This window comes from Spathaspora passalidarum (assembly GCF_000223485.1).
Source record: "Spathaspora passalidarum NRRL Y-27907 unplaced genomic scaffold SPAPAscaffold_7, whole genome shotgun sequence".
Classification (NCBI taxonomy): Eukaryota; Fungi; Ascomycota; class Pichiomycetes; order Serinales; family Debaryomycetaceae; genus Spathaspora; species Spathaspora passalidarum.
The window spans coordinates 88,384-115,822 of NW_006767431.1; the positions used below are offsets into that span (position 1 = coordinate 88,384).

The window sequence follows — 27,439 nt, forward strand, 5'->3', positions numbered from 1 at the left end:
AGAGCATATATCTATTCTCCAGTTAGAACCATCTAGGTACAGTAGTAATAGAAACAGTAAATGTGGGTACGTCATTGTTCATAAACCGTTTAGTGTATCTTAAGTTATTTTCTAATAAACTGGAATATTTTCGAGAGACTTTCTTAACAATGTGTTGCAAAAAAAAAAAAGGACGGATCATGAACAATGGTTCTAGAGGGTACCTCTTTTAGGTACATATATTAAGGAAACGAAAAGGACCACTCCACCACTTGGGATTTCTAAATGTAACTTATTCTTCTACTTTAGAACAATTCATGAAATTTAAAAATCTGTCATTCGAGAAAAGAAACGGAAACCACACTTTATTCTTTTAACTTTTCAAGATCAAGACAAGGTCCAATGCTTGTTTGTGGATTGGATAATCAAGACGATGCTCTCAGAACAGCTATAGGAAAAGTAAATTTAATAGATCAAAGCTTGAGCCTTGTTGAACAACAACTACAAATTTATCAGAGAAATCTTTAATAAAGACAGGTAAACCAATTTCTTCAACACGAGGAACGAAGAAGGTGTTGCTCACATAACAAGCAATTCGTAAATAGTTTCACCCGGGTTTGGATTATATGATTTCTTATTTGTGATAGCACAATTTTCTGAACAGTTTATCAATCTAATATTGCTTGCCCGCTTAGAAACTCGTCCAAATTACATACAAGAATATCTTAACAAGCCATTTACCCAGTCTTGGTTTGATTACCCTAACAAATAGCCATCAGGGTGTGAATTTAACCATTTGTCAAGGCGACCATTTAAAGATTGCGAAAAAGACTTAATTAGTTAATCTAGCATGTATTCCAAGAGAATTTTTACGGTACAGAAAATTATTAGTTAGGATTAGAAGTTATAAATATTGTTCAAATAGTCTTTATTTATTTTGTTTGCTTTGCTTTTTTATTAATCGATAACCGTAATTTTGACATAGAACAACATGGTAACAATAAGGTAACCGATAATTATCAGTAACGAAACAAATTAGCGAGAATTGGTTATATTTGTAATTCCTATTTGAAACGGGTAAAAGCCCAATGAACTTATCAGTGAGATTAACTTGAGATACAAGTTCATACATTAATTTAGGTGCTCATGCATCAATGCAAATATATATTTAATAATTGTCTATTTATGATGAACCGCAGCTGCTGCTGCATATGCAAAGTTTGGAGTTGGAGTTGGTGCATTTGGCTCTGTCCTAGATAATGTCGATGTTTTCTTCGAGTTCTTCACTGGTCGTTTCAGTTCTACTTTTGGGTCTTTGTTGTCAGTTGTACTACTAGATTTACTAGATTTACCAGAATAATTGGAAACTGGACTTTCAGACCTGGTCAGGACCATTTCCTTTGCAATCATTAAACAATCTATCCAACCATACTTTTCCCCTAGCTTGACCAATTTACCTTTCTTATCCACCACTTCTAGTAATCCAGCAGCTGTTGCTTCGTGTGGTGCTAATCGTTTCAAGAATACCAAATCGCCTCCATTTTTCAAACATTCTATAATCAAGTATCCAAAATTATCTGCTACTTCTTGATTTCCTTCTTCTTCTTCCTCTTCATCATCTTCAAACTCATAATCATACATCAGGTAATCACATCCGTTATTTGCTTTCAAATCAATTTCTACCACGTTCAAGTCAGCATCTATGAAAAACACCCGGGCTTGATTAGTAATCACGGTGATGCAAATCAGTGATTCACGTTCCAATTTTTCTTGATGAGTCGATATCAATAAATCCAAGGTTGTATCATCGAGAACTGACGTCAGACGGAGTGATGCTGGAACAATCAGTTTGTAGATTTTATCAAGTTTGAGAATCTTTTCAGTTGGTAACAAAAGCAGAGCTATCTCGCGGAACGGGATTGTTGGCGGTGGTTTCGATTTAGGTGATTTGGTCTTTAGTGGACGTGTAGTGGAACTGGGAGTGCTAGAATTTGATTTAGCTCCAACGGCTGCGGCAGCGGCAGCTGCACTAGAAAATGTTCTAGGAATCTTTGGCTGAATTGGAGATGATTTTGGTGTGACCTTGGATGATGCTGCAGCCGCGGCACTGGCCGGTGGAGATAATTTCCGTTGTGGAACTGGTTGTTTAGGGACTAATTTCTTTTCTACTTTTACTTGTTGAGCACCTGCAAGAGCCAAGTAAGGATGGGTCTGTTTATGTGCCGGGGGTTGTATTGTTTCGTTGTGTTGTTGTTGTTGTTGTTGTTGTTGTTGCAGTTGCTTTTTCTGTTCTGGTATTTGTTGAGCTTGTGGTTGTTGCAGTCTTTGTAATTGTTTCTGTTTATTTGTGTTGTTTGGTTTAGATTTTGTCTCAGGCAATCTCGGAAGAGCAAAGCTAGAATTTTCTCTTCTCACCTGCATATTTTGGCTTGGAGAACCAGGAGTTTGATTAGACATTCTTGGCTCAAAATAAGTATGTGGAGGAGGAGGAGGGGGTGGTGGTGGTGCAGACATCATAATTGGTGACTTTTGTGGCTGCTGAATGGCCATGGATGAGGGTGGTATTTGTGTTGTAGTAGACGTTGCACTTGGTCTTGTTTGCTTATATTTGGAAGTGACCGCTGGAATAAAATAGTCTGATGATTGGATTTGAGATTGGAGGAGATGATACGAGTTCGACTTGCTTATACTTCTGTCTGACCCATTCTTGATTGAAGGTGGTGGGACCATTATTGGTTGCTCAGGGGAGTAGCTTTCAAACCTTGGAACTTTCCTATGCCAGATGTAATTCACATCATCCCATGGTATGTCCTGAAACCATCTAGATTGCATAATTTGAGGAATAGTTAATCTAGCCGCAGGTTGCGGTACTAATATAGCATCTACCAATTTGACTACTTCCCCAGGAAGTTGTTTTTGATAAGTATATTCTCCTTTGATGATTTTCTCAAATGTAAGATATTCAGTGGCTCCTTTGAATGGGGGGACTCCATGAAAGAATTGATATAATATACATCCCATTGCCCATACATCAGATTCAAAACCACTTTGATTATACTTGAGAAGTTCAGGAGGCACGTATTCTGCCGTGCCAACGAATGAACTTGCTCTTTCTCGGTTGTTATTTTTATTTACATCAACTTCTGCATCAGATACTGAATTGTAATCTATCTTTTCTTCGTTATTCTCATCATTATCTGGTCCAAGCAATCTTGCAGCACCAAAGTCAGTAATTTTCAAATTAAAATCATGTCCCACTAATATATTCTCCGGTTTTAAATCACGATGTATTACTCCCTTCAGATGGATAAACCGTACAGCATCCACAATTTGACACATGTAAAACCTGGATACGGGTTCACTCAAGCTACCAAATTTACGAATTATGCTTAATAATTCACCATATTCAGCAAAATCAAGAACAAAAAACAAACTTGACACATCTTGGAAGGTATAATACAACTGAACTATTCCCGGGTGCTGCTGTCCTAATCTATGCAATGTAGTTTTCTCAATGTTAACGTATTTGATTTTATCTTCCTTAACTATATGTCGTTTGGAAAGGACTTTAATTGCATATGTGCGTTGTGTATGGCGGTCTAATGCTGAGTAAACAGTTGAGTAAGATCCTTCACCAATCTTGGTTCCAAACTGATAGTCTCTTGCTGATCTACGCATAGTGCTAATGGATGTTGACGTGGTGTTAGGAGGGTTGGGGGAGCACGGGTATTGTTGTGGTCTTTGTTTTTGTTGAGGGGGTAGAATGGGTGGAGTGTATAGGTTTTGCAGGTTATTGTTTTGTGTCTGTTGGCTGGAAGTTATTAATAGGTCGTGAAAGTTGTCAATGCCAGACATGATAGAAGAAAAAACTGTCTGACGTTGGGGGGGATTGTCTGGTTCAGTCGTTGTAGTTGTAATTTTAAATTGTGCATACAAGGCAAAAAAAAAAAAATAAATCTTGGAAAAAGGAGTTTTCTGCTAATGAGTTGTTCACTACAGACAGACAAATACTAAAGTAATTGAAAATAATATATGTGTCCTCGATCATCTATTAAACCATACAACCAATGTTATCACACTATTTGCAGTTAACTGCATCGTGTCTAAACTTCCAAAGCAAAACTCAAGATCTCTGGAATTTCCATTAGATCACCGGACACAAAATTTCTATTGCTACTGGCATTTTGTATCATTTTTAGCAACAAACACATGTTTTTCGCAGACGAGAATATTTCGGTTTTAAGTCGTCCCCAACAAACAGGTACGATGTTCAAGTACTTAAAGTTAGGAACGCATGCACATCTGGGTAATTACGAACGACTATACCGTTACTTCATATTTATAGTGACATGACTACTATATATTTTTGATTCCTAATTCGTACTATGCAGTACAATCGCCTCAAATTCAATTAACAAACTAAATATTTTCTAACTTGTTTATGTTTGCAACAACCGGAAGCACGATATACACGTACTCAATATATCGATATGGCATACCCAAAAAACCCATATTCAAAATTTTTAAACGCAAAGAATTAACCATATATATGATCATGTTAAACTATACTGATCCAAATCAACAATTATAATACAGCATTCTATAATGCTTCATTTTACATGATGATTAAATACAACATTCTTTAGCAAAGCATAAAACTTCTATAGAAAGAAATTATGCATATTCGAAAAGAATTTTATTGTATTAGAGGTGTAGTTTTATATCCGTAAACTTCAAAATCTAAAATCCTATCAATTATGTGTTTGTTGGACGCAATACTTTTTGACATTTTCAATATTCTTAATCAAGGTCATATGTACTGAGTCTGCACTCTCCATGGCCAGCTATATCTATTGGGTAAGATTTAGTTATAATGATGTAGTTACCTTAATATATATATATGACACAGATATGCAAATTACACCTAGTATTTACACGCCGATTATTTTTACTAAATATACAATTGATAATAAACTCGATTTTAATAACTACTGCAGGGTTCTAATATTGATCTCGTAAAGTAGTAGGTGCTACAAGAGAGAGCTTTTAGAAGCGCAAAGTTTTTCATAGTCTTTTTCTCTGGATCGATATAATAATTGAATAACTTACTTTCTATACTATGGGTTCTATTATCAATACGTCTGTTGGTCGCCTCTTATGAGGTAAATCTAGCATATTGTCAATAATAAAGTTGGTATTTTGCACCTAAGAGTTGATCAGATTGTAGGTAATGTCAAAGTAATTGTGATCACAGATATTTTAACCAGTCAAGAACAGTCCTTGTCAAGAGGATACTTAGTATACTCGCCCTCGACCACACTGGTTTCTGGTGTTCTTGAGTTTGACAAACAAAAAGAAAATTCAAATATTTGCAATGTTTCACCTCATTTAGTAATCTAGATGTACAAGTTGGAAGTATTTGACGGACCATACTACTCTGTGACTACGTAACCTTTCACCTTTTTGCAATGTTAGAAATTATATTTTGTGGCAAATTTCCTAATCGGGAGAAGTAGTCACATGACTCAAAATTTTTCATTCAATCCTTTTTCTGATGGTTCTGGTTAGTTTATAGTTTTAACTTACTCCCTTGACAAGATAGAACGGGACTTTCACTACGACTAATATCTGGTTTTATCACGATGAGGCTAACAACACCAGTACTAAGGTATATCCAGCATAAACCAGCCTCATATCATGTGGCTAGGTATTTATCAAGCTTCACACCTAAATTAACCACTACAACTCCAGCATATACACATCTTCGTAAGGTATTTGATGATCAGAAATATTACAACAACTTCCTTAAATCAAGCTCAAGCGAAACATTTTTATCACCGCGATCCGGACTCTTTCGAAACAAATACTTGTCTACTCCTAACGGTCTTGTGGAATTTTCCAAGACTTCTCTAAAGAATGCAAAAGCACTTGTTGAAGAAATGGTGAATGACAAATCAAGCACCAGTGGTAAATTACAATATATTAAGAAACTTGACCAGCTTTCGGATTTACTTTGTCGAGTAATAGATATGGCGGAGTTTGTTAGAGTAGCTCACCCAGGACATAAGTGGGTAAATGCAGCTCAGCAAACACATGAGATTATGTATGAATTTATGAATCAGTTGAATACAAATGTTGAATTATACAGTATATTACGAGATATTCTCGAAGATCCAAGTATAGTCAGCCAGTTATCCGATGAAGAAGTGAAGGTTGGGGAATATTTGAGACAAGATTTCGAAAGATCGGGTATTCACATGGACCCAAAAACCAGAGACAATTTCGTTAAGATTACCCAACATATTTCGGTATTGGGATCTCATTTCAATAACGAAATGCAAAATTTGGATAATTATTGGTGTGCAGTTTCTACCGAAGAATTCGATAGTATTGAAGATGACCAATTAAAACGTGAGATCTTGGCATATCAGTCCAATCATACCAATATCAAAGAAAAAGATACTGTTTATATTCCAGTGGTATCGCATATTCCATATACAATACTAGGTAGTGTAAAACTGGAAAATATCAGACGCAAGATATGGGTTGCGTTGCATAGCTCACCTAGAGATCAAATAGATACCTTAGACAAGTTCATTACATATCGAGCTATTCTTGCCGAAATGTTGGGCTATCAAAGTTTTGCCCATTATCAATTAGAACACAAGATGGCCAAAACTCCTGAAAATGTCGTTGCATTTCTTTCAAATTTGCAAAAATCACTTTTGGAACATGGTGTTATTAAAGAATTAACTGAACTTTACCAGTGTAAACCTGATGCTAAACCTAATGCAACTGCTAATGAAATAATAGAGAGCGTGAAACCATGGGATCGAGATTACTTACTTACTTTACTCCAACAAAAACAACCAGATACCCACCCTAACGAAAATATTTCCGATTACTTGTCAATTGGAACTATAATTGCTGGTCTTAGTAAATTATTTGAATGTCTTTATCAAGTTGAATTTGTTCCAGTGGCTACTTCAAAGGATGAAACTTGGGATTACAATCAAGTTCGTAAACTTGAAGTTCGTGACCAGACTACAAAGCGCCCTCTAGGCTTCTTGTACCTTGATTTTTGGAGTAATAAGGTCCACCCATCCCATTTTACAATTGTTTGTCTGAGAAGGTTAAATAATGAACCCATTTCCGAAATGCTGAAGATTGTGCAATTAGATGGTGATTACCAACTTCCTGTTATTTCATTGATTTGTAACTTTCCTAAACCTTTCAAATCTACCATTGGAAGATTTGCAGGTATTGATAATTCTAAACCTACTTTGTTAAATTTAGATCAAGTTGACACCCTCTTTCACGAAATGGGACATGCCATGCATTCCATGTTAGGAAGAACTGAATTACATAATTTGTCAGGAACAAGGTGTGCCACTGACTTTGTGGAGCTTCCTTCAGTATTGATGGAATCATTTTCTAAAGATCCCCGTATTCTTTGTGAAATAGCAAGACATTACGAAACTGATAAACCATTGCCTCGTGATTTACTTGACCTGCAAGTTCAACGTAAGGGATTACTTGATGCCAGTGAAACCTATATGCAATCTAAAATGGCCATGCTTGATCAGAAATTACACCTGGCAGATATTCTTCAATCTACTGCCGATTATTCCAGTACTGAAGTATATCATAATTTAGAAGCACAATTAAAAGTATTCCTGGATCAAGAACTGACCTGGCATGGGAAGTTCCCCCACTTGTTCTCATATGGAGCAGTTTACTATTCCTATCTTTTAGATCGAGCCATTGCTGAGAAAATATGGAATGCATTGTTCAAAGAAGATCCATGGAGTCGTGCCGCAGGGGAGAAATTAAGAAACAGAGTGTTGAAATGGGGTGGGGTGAAAGATCCATGGGAATGTCTAGGTGACTTGTTGGATGATGACGACGTTAGAAAAGGGGATGAACGACTGATGGAAACAATTGCACGGGCTTAAGAAACTTTCCCCTCCACTATAGACGTGCCTCATTTATAACCAGAAAGATATAAGGCAAATTAAGCAACTTGACACCCTTCCCCACTTCGGTTGCCATCGCTTATTCCCCAATATGATCATGAATACGAATTAAAAAAAATATATATAACAAAAACCCTGTTCATGTCAAAAAATTTGCCGCATAGAAATTGAATTTCCCACACTTTTGTATATAGTATATATTATTTAAATTCAATATTATAACGCTAAATGTTAAAAATACTGGGGAGGTTACGTCAGCAAATCATAAGAACAATAGCTATTTCCAGGGTTGTTGAAAAATAATACTCCACCAGGGGCTGCATAAGGGCATATCATAATGGTGAGGCATTCTCCCAGACACTCCGAATGCCTTTGAACATCAGAGGCAGAAAAATAGAGAAGAGCATCCCATATGCAGGATTTTCCGATATGGAACACTACGGCGATATTTACATCATCGGTGCAATTGTGTTTGTAACATCACAACATAGATTTAAGCCAGGTTGGAAATTAAGGCGATATGTTTATATTAGGAGTTTATTCCCCGGAATCTGTCGTGTTTACATCAGGGGAACCCTGACCCGTCGGAGTTGCTATGCGTGATCCCTAACTTTTTCAAGCTAAAAAGAAATTAATATGGAGGACGGCTGACTCAGGGCACTTCACTGTCAAGAAAAAAAACAAAAAAAGAAATTCCGAGAACGCATCATCCGGATATGTAACCGAAATAATAATTTTTTTTTGTTAAATTTCTAAATGCCTTTTGGAATTTTGCAACACCAAATCGCCTTACGATTCATGCGGTCTATCGACGTTACGGAGTTTGATTGTTCAACCGATTCCTTTTTTTGCTTCCCCTCCGGTTTCGCCGTCAGCTTATGATTTGATAAGCACCATTCTATTGACAAATAAGAAAATTCTATTCGTGAAAATGAAAAAAAAAACCCCACTATCTCTTAGTCACAGGAACTGTCCTCATCCTTTGCCTCCCCGGCTTACAAATACAAAAGTAACATGATTTTGACATGCATAACGGTTTAAGTATTCTGTTTGACTAATCTTAGACCATTGTAAAGGGGATCGTACGTTAATTGAACAAGTAATCTAGATAAGCTATTGAGTCACAGCAAATAGGATAGCTTAGTATCATTTGACTGCTGTTATCTTTGTATGTGTGTGATTTCTTTTTCTATTTTCTTTTTTTTGTGTGTGTATTTTTTTATTAAGGTTGTATTCTTCCAGAGTGCCGTTAATATTTTTTTTTCTTTTTGGTTGAGTTTCTCCGTTTTTCCTTGCCATTTTGCATCAAATGATTTCTTTTTTATTTCCAGGCTTTTTTTTTGTATTTGGGGCAATACTTTCCCTAATATAAATATAATTTGAAATTCCTTGGGCTCATTTTGTAGATCTATATTGTATACTCTATTCGATATTCATATTTGCTTTTCATTCCAGTTAAAGGATTAAATTATAAAGTAGGAACAATTTGCAACCTTAATTAATAACACACAAAATTGAGCCTACAAAATGTCTGAAGAGATAAAATCAGTCAAATCGCAAGCAAAGTTTGACTCTGCTATCAAATATGACTCGTCCACTCCTTATATGACTTCTACCACTACTACTGTGGATGAAGAATTATCAGGATGGAAGAAGTTTAAACATTCATTTAAAAGACAAACAACTGATGATATCGCCGCTGGTAAACAATTGGCTAAGGGAATTTCTAAGCGTCATTTGATCCTTATGGCCCTTGTCACCGGTATCGGTACTGGTCTTCTTGTTGGTTCAGGTCAAGTTTTACACAAGGCTGGTCCTCTTTTTGTCTTGATTGGTTGGGCCATTGTCGGTTCCTTCGTTTATCCAACATTGCAAGCTGCTGGTGAAATGGCAGTTAACTACTCGGAATTATCCGGTGGGTATAATAATTATCCTAGAAGATTTATTGATGAATCATTAGCATTTGCCATTACTTGGAATTATTGTATTCAATGGTTGTCTGTCATTGCTATTGAATTGGTTACTGCTGCCATTACTATTCAATATTGGAATACCCTGGTTAACCCTGATGTTTGGGTTACTATCTTTTATATTGTTGTTTTAGTGATTAACTTTTTCGGGGCCAAGGGTTATGGTGAAGGTGAATTTGTTCTTGGAAGTTGTAAGATTATTATGGTTGTTGGGTTTATCATTATGGGTATTGTAGTTAACGTTGGTGGTGGTCCAGAAGGTGAATACATTGGTGGTAGATATTGGCATGATCCTGGTTTCGCTACCAACTTCAAGGGTCTTTGTTCTGTGTTTGTTACTGGTGCTTTCTCTTTGGGTCAATCTGAATTTGTTGCCTTGACTGCTGCTGAACAATCTAACCCAAGAAGAGCTATTCCAACCGCTTGTAAATTGATTATTTGGAGAGTCATTGTTTTATTCTTGGGTTCCTTAACCATTGTTGGTTTGTTAGTTCCATACAATTCTGACAGATTAATGGGCTCTCAAGGTGGTGGTTCTCATGCTTCTCCATTTGTTCTTGCTGCTGCTTTACATGGTGTTCGTGCTGTTCCATCTATTATCAACGCCGTCATTTTACTTTCTGTTACTTCTGTTGCATCTTCGTCGTTGTATTCTGCTTCCAGAACTTTGCAATCATTGGCTGAACAAGGATTTGCTCCATCATGGTTGAACTATATTGACAACGATGGTCGTCCATTACGTTCTCTTATTGTTTGTTCCATCTGTGGTCTTTTCTCGTTTATTGCTGCCTACAAGAATGAAGAAGCTGTCTTCAACTGGTTGCTTGCCATTTCTGGTCTTTCTCAAATTTTCACCTGGTTTGGTATTTGTCTTTCCCACGTTCGTTTCCGTGCTGCCTTGGCTTACAACAATATTTCCTTGGAATCATTAGGTTACGTTTCTCCAACCGGTGTTTGGGGTTCCTACTATGCTATCATTTGGTACATCTTGGTTTTGATTGCCCAATTTTGGATTGCTTTATACCCAGTTGGTTATGGTACTCCACAAGTTGAATCATTTTTCCAAAACTATCTTGGTGCTCTTGTTTTAATTGTGTTTTACTTTGGTCATAAGCTTTGGACCAGGAACTGGAAGTTGTGGTACAAACTTGAAGACATTGATATCAATCTTGATAGAACTATTTTTGATGAAGAAATTTTGAAATTGGAAAGGGAAGAAGAAAAGGAAAAATGGAATAGAACTGCTTGGTACATGAAGGCACTCAAGTTTATGTTTGTATAGTTTTATTTTTTTGTATTATTTATTTATAGAGAGTTTTATGATAATTCACGGTTATTAATTAGTCAAGACATTGTAGATATTTTGTAGACATGTGTTTGTCATTTCACTGAGCTTTATTTTGCACTGTGTTGTACTTTGTTGAACTGTTGATGTTGGTGCTCTTTTGTATTTTCTTTCCTTGCCTTGCCTTGCCTTGCCTTTCTTTTGCTGGTGGTTTCATGGCTAGTTTTTCTTTTTTGCTACATTTGCTTCTATTGGAGTACGCATCAACTGGTACTTCTAATTCGACCTAACTATGTGCGCACTTGCATAGTGGATATGTTTCTGATTTCCCTACAGCGAAATTGACTATATCGTCATTCCCAAAATACAAAAAAAAATAACTAAACACAGCTGAACTTGTGTTGAACTACATCGCAAGTTGGAATATATTAACAGAGTTTAAACCGTGACTTCGAACGCGCCCTCAAATACAGAGCAGTTAATAATCCACTATTTAAAAAACTACGCAACTACTTAGCATACGCTGTGAATCTTATAGTGATCATCCTTCTAATAACAGTTCTGATTCGATTTATAGTTCTAGTAATGTTAACCATTCACAATTTTCCTCCGCATATAATTTTTTTCTGTACTGATTTTAAGCCCACATCAAAAATTTTCCATACTTCATTATCACCATATTTGCACTGCAACCAATGTTTCGAATAATCCGTAAATATGCAACGGCAAAGAACTCAGATACACTTCTTCGTCCCCAACTCAACATCCCCGATATAATAGCCCGGTCTTCACTTTACAAGGAATCAGTCACTCGTCGTCAACTTCCACCAACATTACTCTCCGACATTGACTTCATTATTGAATCACGGCCATTACAACTGCAGACATATCAACAAATCAGTAAATTGAAACGGGAACGTCAACAATTGGCAAACATCCTTAAATCAAAACAAGACACTGATAACTGTAAAACGCGGCTCAAGGAAATCAAACTGGAGCTTAAACCATTGGAGAAATATGTCGATGACTTGCAAGAACAAATATACGCCAAGGCAGAAGCATTACCCAACCTCCTTGACGAAACCGTTCCATCAGATCCATTCAAAGAAGATGTGGTTCAAATGATCAACTGTTCCTCCCAAGAAGATGCAATTGCCAGACGTCCTGCCAGTGATCTATACGACCACAAGATAATCTGTGAAAACTTCAACATTGTCAACTTCAATACTGCATCTCGCATAGCCGGTAGTTCGTGGTACTACCTCATGAACGATGGGGCTTTGCTTGAACAAGCTCTTGTGCAGTATGCCCTTAGCAAGGCTAGACAACGAGGTTACACTATGGTAGCACCACCTTCGATTGTCAAGACTGAAATTGTCAGTGCATGTGGATTTAAACCTAATGATCAAAATAATGAGAAGCAAGTCTATCAATTGGAAGACGAAGGGAGATCACTTACCGGCACTGCTGAAATCCCACTTGGAGCTCTTCATTCATCTACTGTGTTCAAATCCGGTAATGAACTTCCTAAAAAATATGTTGGTGTATCCAGGTCATACCGTGCTGAAGCAGGTGCTAGTGGCAAGGATACTAGAGGGTTATATCGTGTTCATGAGTTTACTAAAGTCGAACTCTTTCATTTCACCAAGAGTGACTTGGCTGAGTGTGAACTTGAAGAAATCAAAGACTTCCAAGTTGAGATCTTTAATGAATTGGGCATACAAGCTAAGGTTATGAATATGCCAACTTCAGATTTGGGCTCTCCTGCCATGAAAAAGTATGACATTGAAGCATGGATGCCAGGAAGAGGTAAATGGGGAGAATTGAGCAGTTGTTCCAATTGTGGTGAATATCAAGCAAGAAGATTAGGTATCAGGTATGATAATCAACAAGACAAGTTACTTCATGTTAATACTCTTAATGGAACTTGCATGGCTGTTCCAAGAGTAATTGTTGCCCTTATTGAGCAAAACTACAATCCAGAAACAAATGAAATTTCAATTCCAAAAGTGCTACAACCGTTCATGGACGGTAAGACTAAAATCGTTCCAGTTTAGAATGTCATCTATAAAATGTATACATGTAAATAGTTTAAAATCCCTCATCGGAATTGTTGATGAAATCAGAGTCAGCCAGTCGTGGTACTGGCGTACTGGCAATTCTCTTTTGTTTAGCTGAAAAGTTTGTGGTGGGTGTACTGCTGTGAAATTGGCGTACTTTCTTTAATCGAGTCATGTCAGTAGGAACATCCAATGTTTCAATTTGCTTAACCAACGTTGTGTATTTTTCATTCAACTGTTGGTATTCGTGAAACTTTTGGGTATACGAATTACAAAGTGTTGAGTACTTGTTCTCTAAGTGAGATATTTTCAGTTCTAATTCTTGTTGTTTGTTTGTGAGTTCAATTTGTCGCTTGTTGTCTTGTTCCGCTCTTGTTTCTTCAAATTTAGATAGCTTGGAAAGGATCAAATTGAATTGTTCTTGGTAATTTTGTGGTTTCTCAAGTTGGGCTATCCTGTCCAATATTTTTTGAAGAGTGGCTTCGGAATTACTATTTAAAGATTTGATTTCTCGAACTATAGGATCGGAAATGTGTTCGACATTGGGTATCTTCTCAGTTAAGCTGTCCAATGTATCTTTATTCTTCTTGATTCCTGACTTCAACTCTTCTGAGATGTCTTTTATTCCAGATAAAGAAGCACCAATGTCGCCCACTTCGCATTGAAAAGACTGCTTTAACCCCAGATGGAATTCCTTCACTTCACGTACAGTATTTCCACCAACTTCCTTATATTGTTTATTCAAAGCCTCTAACAACCCTTTTACCATATTTGCAACCTCCCCGGTTTCCTCCTTCCCTACTGTCTCCAACTGTTCCAACTTGTCAAAGATCCGATTCATATCCGCCTTGGTAGCATTCCCCTCAGTCATCACCTCCTTGGAATAAGCAACGACATTTTCCAACAATCTATTCAAATTCTGGTTGTTATTCTTCAGCCGATCAAATAATTGTGCCAAGTCGACGCTTGTCTGGGTCGATTGGACTTCGATATTGTGAAGCTGGGCCTGGATTTCCTCCTGAGTAGTATGGATTAGGTCAAGATGATCATCGAGTGTAGGTGATTTCTGCTTGTTTATTGAAAGCTGCTTGAGTGCATTGGAAACAGCGTTTTCTTTATCCATATTCATGTCGCCAAGGTTATGGTCTTTCTTTGTGGGATCAGATCTGTTGGCTTTGTTTATGTTTATATTTTTCCTGTATATGGATTCGCCTATGGATCTAACCGAGGCGAAGGTTTTAATAACTACGTGGTAGCGCGATCGCTTACTTACTAACTGACCTTTGTTGGTAAATATTGACCTATATAAATATAAACCTCCCCTCACAACCCTACTTTACTCTTCAATGCCGAACTATAGAATGATTTCTTCTGATCAGCTAGTCCCTCAGTAACATTTTCAGTCACGGAATTAGCATAATCATTAAACGTCTCCTCCACCTGTTGTATTCCATCCTGGATCCGCCTCATAAACCCTTGACTGCCAACACCACCAGACCCAGCAGTCGATCTCCTCACGGGTGGATCATACGGTCTTTGTGTTTGCTGTTGTTGATTCTGGTGATGTTGCTGTTGCATTCCGTACCCACCATACCCCTGGGCTGTATTTGCCTCAGGTGAGATATTGAATGCCAATTCACTTTCTTTGGTTTTGGGGTGGCCTCGATTAGGTCCAGCAATCAAGGCAGTTAATTCCGCCGTGGTCATGTAACTGGCTTGACCCTTGGCCCACGAAAGCGCACTGGCAGTAGGACGTGGTGGGATGACAGCAGTAGCATTGAAAAGAAGATCTGTGGTGGAGTCACCGCCTTTGAACTTCACCTTCTCATATACTGATATGTAAACTGATTCAGTCTTGGATGACCGCACATATAATTCTCCTGTGGATAATAAATTCGACTGTTGGGCCAATCCAGATTCTAAAGACCCGCGTACTTGCAGATACACTTCTTTAGGCAATTTAATATCAACAATGTCTTGAAGAGCAGGCAACAGGCAAAACTTAACAAACCCAGATTTGACAAGAATGGCAAGAACAACTCCTTGGTCTCGGAAATTCACCACACTACATTTCAAACAGGAATCTTCCACCACCTTATGTGACAACTTGGTTTTTGGAAGCGACAAAACACGGACATCACGATCAGATGTGGTGATTACGTACCCCGGTATTCTGACTCCTTGACTTAACCTAGTGAAATTATCCATAGTTGCCACGGCTGAAGTTCCATCTTCGGAATTGATGGGGATTATTTCGGAAATGCATGATGCTTCAGCATTAGCCGGATCACTGGTTCTGTAATTCAATTGAATTGTTCTAGTAGCAAACACAACTTCAAACCCACCATTTCCCATTGGGTTGATCTTGAATACGAGAAGATTCCCACCGCAGTTGGTACCGACAAGTAATAAAATCGAAGAGTATCCATCATTACCGTATTCCATGATCGAGAATTCAATGGCAGTAGGGTAACAGTTTCCAGTGACGGTAGACAAGTGTTCTGAAACTCTCTCTAGATTGAGAATAACCGCAGGACCTCGACTGATATCACACACAACCAATCTCCCTGATTTGTAACCGATAGCAGCAAATCCAACTTTACTCATCTTCATCACGGAGATATTTTCACTAGGTTCAACCTGAAGCAAATTGGTAGGTAAGAATGACGCTGACAGGGTGATTGAACCCAGGATTCTCCCACTAATATCCAAAAGCTTGGCGTTCCCATTCTGGTGATGTATAGGGGTATCATGATAGTCCTTGCCCTGGGGTATGCCCGTCCCACGACTGGTGTTTTTGCCAAATTTACAAATGACAACTTCGCCACTGGCCAACCCAACCAACAATTCTCGATTCTGGAACGCACATGAAACAAACTTTACCCGAAGAGAACGTGGGTCACCATGGTCGTACAACGTTTCGCGAAGTCCCACTTGTACTATATTCTCCATTTGTTCTTGTTCTCCCTTGGTTACGTCGAGAATACGAACCAACCCATTTTCATGCCCTGTAATCAAAATGTTTCTGATTGAATCATTTGCACCTATGGGCTTGGGCAAGAAACCAATGTTTACCGATGCACCACCTATAAGCAATGATCTAACTTTGGAACTAGCACCAGTTGACTGGCGTGATGACACAATACTATACCAATCCATACGAAACACTTCTTCAAGATTATATGAAGTTAAAGGTGGATGCACAAATGAGACGGACGTGGGCAATACAACTCTTCCTAAATCAGTACTGCCTTGACCGCCAGCATTATCAGAAAACAAGACAAAGTAAATTTGACCCAAGTTGGAAACAAGGAGCAAATAAGCCGGATTATGTCCACCATGGAAATAAGGTAAACCGTTGTCGTTCATGGGTTGGATCAGGACAAGTTTCTCTTTTTCGTTTGTTTCATTCAAGTAGAAGGTAATAGGAATCATTCGTTGTCCTAATTGAGGCAGGGCGTAGAATTCCAGCTGTTTGTCATACGAGGTTAACGAATATTTTAAGGTGTATCCGAAATCAAGCACGTGAACCACATTAGTGCTGTGAGCATCACCACCACAGATGAGTAACTTGGTGTTTTCTGGGTCTTCCCCACAGACCCACTTCACGTCCTCAATGAGGTTAAACCCATCCGCGGGGATTGGTATTGGGTTACCAGGTTTGTGAATGTGAGTTTCAAACACGGTTCTTGCTTCTAATGGAGTGGGACTGGAGATATCCCAAAAGACAATGGAATTATCAATGTGGGTGGTGACAATATGTAACCCATTCGGATGGAAATGAGCCGATGTCAAGTCGGGAGTGATATCCTTGGAACTAGAAAACAACTTCTTCTTACCACCATGGAGGATATAGGATGAATATTCAAAAGCTCTGGCGCCTTTCTGTAACTGGTAGGTAAAAGTATTCTTGATTTCCCCCGACATTAACGAGTATATGATAGCACACTTGTCATAGGCAATCAAGAGCGTTCCTATATCACGGGGATGCCATTCAATCGCCACTACATGCGACATTTTCTCCTTGGGCAACACCTTTTTTTGTAAATTGTCGATTCTAAATGGGGTCAAATTCATGCGATCAACATCGTAAAACAACACACTACCGTTGTTCAATCCAAAAATCAAAAAGTCCAAGCTTGGATCAGCCTCAGCACAGGTAATTGCCCCGGAAAACAGATATGTTCCCAAGATTTTCTTTGAGTGTAACGACAAAATACTCAATCCTGATCCCGACGACCAACACACCAAGTACACACCCTTGATGAAACGAAGGAAGGTGATGGGATGCTTGAGGTTGAATTCAAACACGACTTCGACATTGACTTGGCCGTAGACTCTGACATCGTTGTTGGTGGTGGATATAGCTAAAAGTGATTGCACTGGATCATATGCGACGGCAACCACGGAGGATCGGGGGATACCCAATTGATTAATGACTTTGAGGTCAATGTTTTTCCCCTTGATTTCCTTTGGTGAAAGGTCCTTGGCTCCTGATGTTTTGATGACATTGGATACAGAACTGAGTGAAAGAGGAGCTTTCCTCAGTTTAAGTTTGGAGAACATTGGTGATTAACGAGAGTGAAACACACACAATATGAGCAAATTTTAAAATGGTGTAAATACACTGACCAATGTCGCATAGAAATTTAAACGAAGTGTCGCGACAATAAAAACACTGGTGGCGGTCGTGCGCAAGTGCCTAAAAGCAAAGGACACCAAAGTCGAGCAAACTTAAAACAAAAAGCTCCACGTATTAAATTGGAATCATACGTGTCTCTAAGAGAATAACTATACATTATGGTATGTCAATTACATTCACATCTATTTAGGTGATGGTGATACTAACAACTCTTGATAGGCCTTAGATAAGTTGATTGGTTTTGGTATGCTTGCAGTGGCCGCGTTTGTGTTTATTTACTACACAACCTGGGTGTTTGTTTTACCCTTTGTCGAAGCAGAAAGCTTTCTCAATTTATTATTCCTCTCCCGAGACTATGCCATTAAGATTCCCTTGTTCTTGTTGGCGATTGCCGGCTTGGGTATTGGAACCTTTGTTGGCAAAGTGTTGATCAAGAACCAACAAAAAAAGAGTAAGAAGAAGCAATAAGAGTGATGGTGGTGTACGTACGCTCGCTCGCTCGCTCGCTCTCTCTCTATTTACTGTACAGACTATTAACACTGAAACAAGAAAGAAGGAACTCTGGAGTAACAAACTCATCCAATTGAAATATGTGTATAGCAAACTACTACCCCTCCCATTTTATAGAATCGTCGTTCGTTATGATCTAATGATATAATTACCTGATTTAGTGATGTATTTAACACCCTTGTATGGCTTGACTGTATCGCCTAATCCCTTGGCACTTATGATCTTCAAATTATCCACTTTCAATCCACTGGGGACTGAACCCTTGTGCAAGTAATGTACTCGAATATACAGAGGTTTGGTGTATTTGGCTTGGGGCTTTTCCGGTGACTCTGACTTTTCTTCGCTGTCGTCTTGATCTTTATCTCCATCTTTATGGAGATCAGATATCACTGAACCATGGAACACGGGCAGAATTCCTGATTTTAACTGACGTAAATTCCATTCACCTTTGCCATTCCCTTTGAATCCGAAGTCACCATGGGTAATTCTATTCAATTTGATTTGGTCTTCTGGATCCTGACAAACGATTTCAACAGTTACTGACTCGACTTTTGTTACTTGCATTCCGAAATGCAATCTAATTTCAAACTCATTGGAATTTTCGCGGCATATGAAATCCACATCAATGGTGCTTTGTTTCAATAATCCCATCCTTTGCAGGTTCAGCGTATATTGCAGATCCAAGTCTATCTGATACTTCATTAATGTCGATTTCCCATCAGGAGGAATGAATGATAGCACCCCTCTTCTCTCTCTCCACGTGTCTAAATTCACACATCTGTGAAAGCTTGGAAACGTGATATCTTTGACCCCAAGCGTATTGAAAATCAACTGTAATAATGGAACACCAGTTAGACGACTAACAAAATTCACCTCACCGTCGATCGTCCCACTGATCATGTAATTCTCCTGCGCAGCTGCTGCCTTAGTAGTTGAGTAAAACGCAGAATCAAACTGTTGAGCGCCAACTTTTTTTGGAATCGGCTTGAGAATAACACTGACGGTTTCAATCACATCCACATACATCTCATTGTTGGTATGTCTCACATTGGATCTTCTCCATGGAATATCGCTTTCCTCTTTGGCCAGACTGATACCGGTTGTATCCTTTAATGCTGCCGTCGCCTTGGAGGCTGTAGAACTGGCACTGCTCAAAAATTTGGAAAGTAATGACTTGTATGCCACTAAATCACGCAATTTGTTGAAATCTGTATAGTAAGGAATAGTATCGTCTAACATCTGATAAAGCAAAAGTGTCAATGTGTCATTATTAGCCTCAATCTTACTGGGAGTCTTTAAATCTCCAAAGTAATCACGAATGGTTTCAATAAGACGACGAACAAAGATTGTAGGGAATAAAGGATTGACATCTTGGGAATATTGATGCAAGACGTAAAAGATCAACGATGATTCGTGATGGATGAGTAAATGGAACTTGCTGTTTAATGGGATGATATCGTTGGTTTGGTGGATGTCAGTGGAGCTAGTGGCTGCTGTAATTTTAGGAAGAAGAGTTTTGAATTGGGGAGATGTAAGGGAGTTGGAATACTCATACACTAGTGTATTTGTCGAGTCTGCTATATACAATGCCTCAATCATGGTGGGTGGTATTTATTACTGTGTAAGTTTATGTTGGTGGAAATCAGATTAAATTTTTCTTATTTTTGTCGCGAACTGAAAAGGTTGTCGCGACCTACAAATTTGTAGTCGATCAATGTGAATGTAATATATTTCGTTAATACCCCGAAGAGCTAAAGGATATATCAGTGTGAGCATTGCTGGCTCTATGAATTTGGGTTGTTTAAACGTTGTTTTAAACAAATTTACAACTTGGTTTGTTCTTAATTGTAATTTAGTAATAATTTGCTAGAATTTTATTGAAAACAGACCAAGAAGGAAAGGATATACGCTTGAGACAAAGTCTACTCCACACCAAATTTTCCTAACTATCAACACTTTTACCTTGAAAGCTATTATTTTGAGTTAATTTTTACCCGAAATTAGTCATTCAAACAAACCTTAAGCCAGTACTTTAACATTAGAGGGATATATCGCACAACCTAATTTGATCTACATTCCAGTCTGACGATCCGAAGCGTATTATCTAAATACCTCATCATTCTCGTTTTGCACTCTTGAGTGTTTCACCACCATTGTTGGCCTCAAGACTATGTTACAAAATTTTGCAACCATAGGAAAATACCGCGCAAATTTTAATCCCTGGAAAAATGTCCCGCGCCTTTATTCGCAATAATTTAACAGCAATTTTGTTTGTGGGGAAACTCCACATGATAGCAATATCAGATATGTCTTGAGGCATTTTGCCATCCCGAGAGAATATTGTCGACATAACACATACAAGGCGCTCTGCATAATCTTTTTAGTTAGAACAGTACACAAGAAGCAATATAAATATGATGTAGATTCTCGCTTTCTCTCGACTCAGATTTATTTCCCCAGTATCAAACACTACAAACAAACAAGCAAAACAAAAAAAAAAGAAAACGAAACATTATGACTAAGCCAAAGGTATTATTAGTTCTTTACGAAGGTGGTCATCACGCCAAGGAACAACCAAAGCTCTTGGGTGCCATCGAAAACGAACTTGGTCTCCGTAAGTTCATCGAAGACCACGGTTATGAATTGGTCCTGACCATCGACAAGGACCCAGAACCTCATTCCAAGGTCGACCAGGAGTTGCCCGATGCCGAAATTGTCATCTCCACTCCATTCTTCCCCTTGTACTTGACCCGTACCCGTATTGCCAAGTCTCCCAACTTGAAGATTGCCATCACTGCTGGTGTTGGATCTGACCATGTTGACCTTGATGCTGCAAATGAACGCAATATCTCCGTATTGGAAGTCACTGGGTCGAACGTCCAGTCTGTGGCTGAACATGCCATGATGACTATCTTGACATTGGTGAGAAACTTTGTTCCTGCCCATGATTATGCGGTTAATGGTAAGTGGGACATTGCTGCTATTGCTAGGGATGAGTACGATTTGGAAGACAAGGTTATTGCTACTGTTGGTGCAGGCCGTATCGGATACAGAATCTTGGAACGGTTGATTGCTTTTAACCCAAAGAAGTTGTTGTATTACGACTACCAAGAACTTCCAGCTGATGCAATCAAGAAGCTTAATGAAGCATCCAAACTTTTCAACGGTGTTGACAATATTGTTGAAAGAGTCGAGAACTTGGAAGATATGGTTTCTCAAGCTGATATTGTTACGATTAACTGTCCCCTTCATGACAACTCTCGTGGTTTGTTCAATAAGGACTTGATTGCCAAGATGAAGAAAGGTTCTTATTTAGTCAACACTGCCAGAGGTGCCATTTGCGTTGAGCAAGATGTCGCTGACGCCGTCAATTCCGGACATTTGGCAGGATACGGTGGTGATGTGTGGTACCCCCAACCAGCACCAAAGGACCATCCTTGGAGATCTATGAAGAATGCCAACGGTGGTGGTAATGCCATGACTCCTCATATCTCGGGGACTAGTTTAGACGCTCAAGCCAGATATGCTGCTGGTGTTAAGCAAATCTTGACCGAATACTTCAACAAGACTTACAAGTATCGTCCCCAGGATGTCATTTGTATTGATGGTGACTACGCTACTAAGGCTTATGGTCAAAGAGAGAAGAAGTAATCGTTATCTATTTCACAGTTTTTTTTTTTATTATTTTAAATATAATAACTAGTTTTTTTATATTATGAATAAGATGAAGTTTTCAATAAACGGGTTGTAGTATTAATATATAAATACAAACGGAGGGGTAGGGGGAATATTTCTATAAATAATAATAAAAAAAAAGTCATTAAGTCGAGTCATTTCAAGTACCTTTCATAAAATTGTTAATACAGCTTTGTACAAAAATGTCAAAACTGTTTCTCTGTTTGAATAAATGGTTAATTTGCAGGCTGGTCCAATGTATTCTTATCATCATTAGGCCTTCCTTCACACACACATATTCTTCATGACCATTATTCAAGCTTCAAAACAGCTTAACACATCATTCAATTAACTGAATTATTTGCTGGAAACACCAACACCAGAAGAGGAAGAATCTTGTTCTCCAACGTATTCCACATCGTCGTCTTCAATATCAACATCCAAGTCTCTGGCAACTCTTTGTTCAACATCCTTAACTTCAGCCATACCGTAAAAGGCAATAACAGTAAGACCTAAAACACCAGCAATACAAGAGAATACAAGGGCAACAATACCTCTGGCAGTGAAACCAGTTGGCAATCTGCTGTGTTGAACATTTTCACCAGTCAAAACAAGGAAGTCCTTGTTGTTACCAGCGGCATTACCTTCCCATGGAACACCAACCTTTTCACAAATTTGCTTGTGGTTATCGGTGATTTGTTGACGTGGGTCCTTTTGGATACCAATAGGATCTTCAACTAACAAGATGGCCAAACCTTGGTCCAAATGCCATTCAATATGACAATGGAACATCCAAACACCTGGATTATCAGCCTTGAATCTCAAAACCATGTAGGATTGTGGTTGAACGAAAACAGTATCTCTGATCATTGGGTGTTCTGGCCATTCGGCATGGTCGGATGCGTTGAAACCAACTGGTGGATCACTGTCATCAACAGCTTCATGTCTTTCAATAACTTGGAAAGCGTGACCATGCAAGTGGAATGGATGCTTACCGGTATCCAAGTTGTTGACCACAATATCAACAACATCATCAGGTTGCAAAACGAACGAGTTGGTGTTAGTACCGTAAACCAAACTGTTGGTGGCGTATTCACCAGAAGACAAAGCAGTCAACAAAGTTGGAACCTTTGGAGTAGTGTAGGAAATGTTGTTGAAGAAAGCATAGTTAACACCGTCACCCAAGTTGTCCATAATAACATCAACAGTAATGGTATAATCAGCATCGTCAAGCAAAGTAGTATTACTCAATGGTTTCAAGTAGAAATCGTCAAAGAAGTCATCAATGGAGTCAATGTCATAAGGACCTGGCATATCGGCTTCTTCGTTATAAACAATGTAGTTTGTACCATTCAATTGTAAATCGTCAGGAATGACATCCAACATATCAATATCAACACGGGTCATGAAAGCGTAGTTCTTGCTGGTATCACTCTTGGTGGTGACCAAAACACCATAACGTTGAGCAACAGTGATGTAAATCAAATCAGTGGCGTTCTTTTCCACATAAATACCATCAACTTCAACAATGGTGAACTCGTGGTCTTCCATCCAAAGATATTGGGAGACAAACATGCCAATGTTGACAATTCTCAAGAAATAAGTCTTGTTTGGTTCAACCTTCCAGGTAGCATTCATGGTGTTGTTGAACAAAAAGTTTTGTGGAATTGGTTCAGCACCAGTTGGATTGAATCTACTCATGAAACCAGGGTTCAATTGATCATAAGTTTCATGGTAAAGATCAGCCACAGACAAGACGACTTCTTCGTCGTATTCGTAAGGGAAATCATCGTCTTCGATAATGAAAACCCCTCTCATACCATCACCAAGTTGACCCATGGTATGCGAGTGGTACCAGAAAGTACCGACTTGGTCAGCAACAGTAAAGTTATACAAGAAAGTTTCACCAGGAGGAATTGGACATTGGGTAACCATTTCTGGCCCATCCATTTGTCCAGTACCATTTTGGAACATACCATGGAAATGCAACGAGGTATTACGATCATCGAAACCGTTGATTAAATATAAGTTAACAGTATCACCCTTCTTGACTCTAAGGGTAGGTAAGGGCCAGGACCCATTGAAACCAATCACGGGTCTTTCCTTGACACCATCTGGGTTGGCATTGACCCACCCGGTTTCAAAATACCAAGTGTGGGTTTCTGCTTGGATAAGTGACCATAGAAACGCGGTCAATAAAATAGGAACGAGTTTCATTTAGTATGTAGTTGAAATAACAGTTAGCTGGAAAAAAACTAGACAATTCACAGCCAAAATGAAATAAGAAAAATCCCCAAGGAAAGGAAAGGGAAACAAAACAGGCTTGAACATGTTGAGGGAATTCACAGGTTAATTTATACCCAATCTTAAATTAGATTGAATTTCACAAAAATTTGTAAATGGATGAAAATATTTTAAGGGAGCGGGTTTAAATTATAAAAATATTTTATTATTATTTTTTTTTTCCACCTTTTCAAAATCTGATAAAAATATTTTTTTTGTTGCTCCTTTGTGGCAAGTGTGCAAAAAAAAAGGGTACAAAAATAATTTATTATTTATGCATTTAGGATCAGATAAAAATTTCCTCTATTGTCTCACACTTCTGTGAAATCCCTCAACATGTAAAACTGAACTAGACCATGGATGTATTGTATTCAGAATACGAAATAACGGTTCTTGGGCTTTAATGTGGACTTTTACCAAGTGAATACTGCAAGTATAACCTCTCAGAATAAAATTCCAAGCCGCATTAGCGATCTGACGTACCTTACTTAAATTTCTTATCCGTGCCAAGCTTTGACACTTCGTTGCCAAGATCCCCGAATCGGATTTAACAGAATTGTTGCAAAATGCTCTTATATTTTATCCAATGATCAGAAGACCGCAAAAATGGTTAATTATCACTAATCATTTGCCATCTAAAGTGTAAATTGAACTGAAATGTTGATTGGTTATGTGTGACATCATCGGATCTATAGGTCCGGTTCTTATTGGTTTGAAAACGAAAAAAAAAAATTCTGCAAATTATACTGATGTAACAATGCAAAGGTAGTTTGAGCCGCGCATTATTTCACTCACGGGTGGCCCTGCCAAATTTACGAACTCATAGCAACCATATCAAGTAACCTGCAATTTCTGCACTCTGTACTAAATCAATATTCAATTATAATTATGCTAAATGAGTAATTTTCTACATCTAATGAACGGGCGATTAGTATATTAATCATAAATACATATCAATATGTAAAATAAGTGGGAATGTAAGGGGGGATTTCTATAAGTTAAATAAATATAAGTCATTAGTCGAGTCATTTCTAAAAAATACCTTTTTCATCACAACATTAATAAAAACACAAATTTCTGTAAATAAACTAGTATCAAACCGTCATTCTCTGAATAAATGGTTAATTCGCAGGTTGGTCCAATGTTAATATACCATCAATGAACCTTCCTTCACACACACATATTCTTCATGACCATCATTCAAAAAATTAAACAATTCAATATATCATCTATCTGGTGGAAGTAGCAGCATAAGAAGAGCAACTTTCTTCAGCATACTTGGTTTCAGAATCTTCAGATTCTTCCATATCCACATCGACATCCAAATCTTGAGCAACCTTCTCTTCGTTAACGTCGGACATACCATAAATGGCGATACAGGTAACACCCAAGATTCCAGCAATACAAGAGAATACAAGGGCAACAATACCTCTGGCAGTGAAACCAGCTGGTAATGGAGCATGTTGGACATTTTCACCAGTCAAAACAAGGAAATCCGTGTTGTTACCAGCAGCATTACCTTCCCATGGAACACCAGCCTTTTCACAAATTTGTTTACTGTTGTCATTGAGTTGTTGACGTGGATCGTTTTGGATACCAATAGGATCTTCAACTAACAAGATAGCTAACCCTTGATCCAAATGCCATTCTAAATGACAATGGAACATCCAAACACCTGGGTTGGTAGCTTTGAATCTCAAAACCATATATGATAGAGGCTCTAACCAAACTGTATCTCTATGCATAGGTTTTTCTGGCCATTCAGCATGATCAGAAGCATTGAAAGCAACATGTTCCTGATCGTCTGGAACTTCTGGGTGTCTTTCAATTAACTGGAACACATGTCCGTGCATATGGAATGGATGCCTACCGGTATCCTTATTGTTCACGACGACGTCGATAACATCATTCGGTTGCAAGACGAATGAGTTGGTGTTGGAACCATACACCATAGCGTTAGTAGCTAATTCACCAGCAGATAAAGCAGTCATCAAAGTTGGAACCTTTGGTTTGACATATGTAATATTGTTGAAGAAAGCATAATTGATACCATTACCCAAGTTATCCATAACAACATCCAAGGTAATAGTGTAGTCAGCATCATCAAGTATGGTAGTGTTATCCAAAGGTTTCAAGTAGAAATCGTCCAAGTAAGTATCAGGAGGTGGGAACGGTTTTGGTAAGTCAGCATCTTCGTTATAAACAATGTAGTTGGTAGTATTTAATTGTAACGCGTCAGGAATTAAATCCAACATAGTAGTATCAACAGCAGTCATAAAGGCATAATTTCTATCAGTTTCGTTTTTGGTGGTAATCAAAAGACCATAACGTTGAGCAACAGTGATGTAAATCATACTAGTTTCATTCTTTTCGACATAAATACCATCAGCTTCAACAACAGTGAAATTATGGTCTTCCATCCAAATATACTGAGAGACAAATCCACCAATGTTAAGAAGTCTCACGAAATAAGTCTTGTTTGGCTCAACTTTCCAGGTAGCATTCATGGTATCATTGAACAAAAAGTTTTGTGGAATTGGTTCAGCACCAGTTGGGTTGAATCTACTCATAAATAGTGGCATTAATTCGTCACTGGTTTTGTGGTAAAGATCGGCCACAGTCAAGATAACTTCTTCATCGTATTCGTAAGGGAAATCAGGGTCTTCAATAATGAAAACCCCTCTCATACCATCACCAGTTTGACCCATGGTATGTGAGTGGTACCAATATGTACCGACTTGATCAGTTACAGTAAAGTTATACAAGAAAGTTTCACCAGGAGGAATTGGACATTGGGTAACCATTTCTGGCCCATCCATTTGGCCGGTACCATTTTGGAACATCCCGTGGAAATGCAAAGTAGTGTTTTCGGTTTTGAAACCATTGGTCAAGTACAAATTAACGGTGTCACCCTTTTTAATTCTAAGGGTAGGCAAAGGCCAGGACCCATTGAAACCGATCATGAGTCTGTCCATGAGACCATCTGGGTTGGCATTGACCCATCCGGTTTCAAAGTACCAAGTGTGGGTTTCTGCTTGGATAAGCGACCATAGGAACGT

General features: G+C 38.4%; 12 protein-coding genes across 12 annotated transcripts; 6 read left to right on the plus strand and 6 right to left on the minus strand. All coding sequences in view use genetic code 12, as the record gives it.

Moving 5' to 3' along the window:
- Positions 1 to 1,158: 1,158 nt before the first annotated feature.
- On the minus strand, positions 1,159 to 3,834 carry PKH3 (protein kinase; the record flags this gene model as incomplete). The annotated part of the gene is made up of 1 exon (XM_007377186.1): positions 1,159 to 3,834. One exon carries the CDS (start codon positions 3,832 to 3,834, stop codon positions 1,159 to 1,161), a length of 2,676 nt encoding a protein of 891 aa, XP_007377248.1.
- Positions 3,835 to 5,499: 1,665 nt separating this feature from the next.
- Positions 5,500 to 8,625, plus strand: SPAPADRAFT_73048 (metalloendopeptidase; the record flags this gene model as incomplete). The annotated part of the gene is made up of 2 exons (XM_007377187.1): positions 5,500 to 5,542; positions 5,731 to 8,625. The coding sequence occupies 2 exons, from the start codon at positions 5,500 to 5,502 to the stop codon at positions 7,932 to 7,934; spliced, it is 2,247 nt and encodes a 748-aa protein (XP_007377249.1).
- On the plus strand, positions 8,202 to 8,620 carry SPAPADRAFT_63126 (uncharacterized protein; the record flags this gene model as incomplete). The annotated part of the gene is made up of 1 exon (XM_007377188.1): positions 8,202 to 8,620. The coding sequence occupies one exon, from the start codon at positions 8,322 to 8,324 to the stop codon at positions 8,556 to 8,558; it is 237 nt and encodes a 78-aa protein (XP_007377250.1).
- Positions 8,626 to 9,560: 935 nt separating the features above from the next.
- Positions 9,561 to 11,207, plus strand: GNP1 (amino acid transporter; the record flags this gene model as incomplete). The annotated part of the gene is made up of 1 exon (XM_007377189.1): positions 9,561 to 11,207. The coding sequence occupies one exon, from the start codon at positions 9,561 to 9,563 to the stop codon at positions 11,205 to 11,207; it is 1,647 nt and encodes a 548-aa protein (XP_007377251.1).
- Positions 11,208 to 11,895: 688 nt separating this feature from the next.
- On the plus strand, positions 11,896 to 13,731 carry SPAPADRAFT_63128 (putative serine--tRNA ligase; the record flags this gene model as incomplete). Its single annotated transcript, XM_007377190.1, has 1 exon — positions 11,896 to 13,731. One exon carries the CDS (start codon positions 11,906 to 11,908, stop codon positions 13,265 to 13,267), a length of 1,362 nt encoding a protein of 453 aa, XP_007377252.1.
- On the minus strand, positions 13,302 to 14,399 carry SPAPADRAFT_52382 (uncharacterized protein; the record flags this gene model as incomplete). Its single annotated transcript, XM_007377191.1, has 1 exon — positions 13,302 to 14,399. One exon carries the CDS (start codon positions 14,397 to 14,399, stop codon positions 13,302 to 13,304), a length of 1,098 nt encoding a protein of 365 aa, XP_007377253.1.
- A 194-nt stretch (positions 14,400 to 14,593) lies between these two features.
- Positions 14,594 to 17,836, minus strand: SRO77 (putative Rab GTPase-binding protein; the record flags this gene model as incomplete). Its single annotated transcript, XM_007377192.1, has 1 exon — positions 14,594 to 17,836. One exon carries the CDS (start codon positions 17,834 to 17,836, stop codon positions 14,594 to 14,596), a length of 3,243 nt encoding a protein of 1,080 aa, XP_007377254.1.
- Positions 17,837 to 18,039: 203 nt separating this feature from the next.
- SPAPADRAFT_63131 (uncharacterized protein) lies at positions 18,040 to 20,038 on the minus strand (the record flags this gene model as incomplete). Its single annotated transcript, XM_007377193.1, has 2 exons — positions 18,040 to 18,073; positions 18,132 to 20,038. One exon carries the CDS (start codon positions 20,019 to 20,021, stop codon positions 18,552 to 18,554), a length of 1,470 nt encoding a protein of 489 aa, XP_007377255.1.
- DPM2 (Dpm2p) lies at positions 18,159 to 18,380 on the plus strand (the record flags this gene model as incomplete). Its single annotated transcript, XM_007377194.1, has 1 exon — positions 18,159 to 18,380. One exon carries the CDS (start codon positions 18,159 to 18,161, stop codon positions 18,378 to 18,380), a length of 222 nt encoding a protein of 73 aa, XP_007377256.1.
- Positions 20,039 to 20,918: 880 nt separating the features above from the next.
- On the plus strand, positions 20,919 to 22,080 carry SPAPADRAFT_63132 (formate dehydrogenase-like protein; the record flags this gene model as incomplete). The annotated part of the gene is made up of 1 exon (XM_007377195.1): positions 20,919 to 22,080. One exon carries the CDS (start codon positions 20,937 to 20,939, stop codon positions 22,071 to 22,073), a length of 1,137 nt encoding a protein of 378 aa, XP_007377257.1.
- A 374-nt stretch (positions 22,081 to 22,454) lies between these two features.
- Positions 22,455 to 23,531, minus strand: FET3 (uncharacterized protein; the record flags this gene model as incomplete). Its single annotated transcript, XM_007377196.1, has 1 exon — positions 22,455 to 23,531. A coding segment is annotated over one exon (1,077 nt), but the record flags the coding sequence as incomplete, so codon positions are not given.
- Positions 23,532 to 25,609: 2,078 nt separating this feature from the next.
- SPAPADRAFT_63134 (uncharacterized protein) lies at positions 25,610 to 26,887 on the minus strand (the record flags this gene model as incomplete). Its single annotated transcript, XM_007377197.1, has 1 exon — positions 25,610 to 26,887. The coding sequence occupies one exon, from the start codon at positions 26,885 to 26,887 to the stop codon at positions 25,610 to 25,612; it is 1,278 nt and encodes a 425-aa protein (XP_007377259.1).
- Between the last annotated feature and the right edge of the window lie 552 nt (positions 26,888 to 27,439).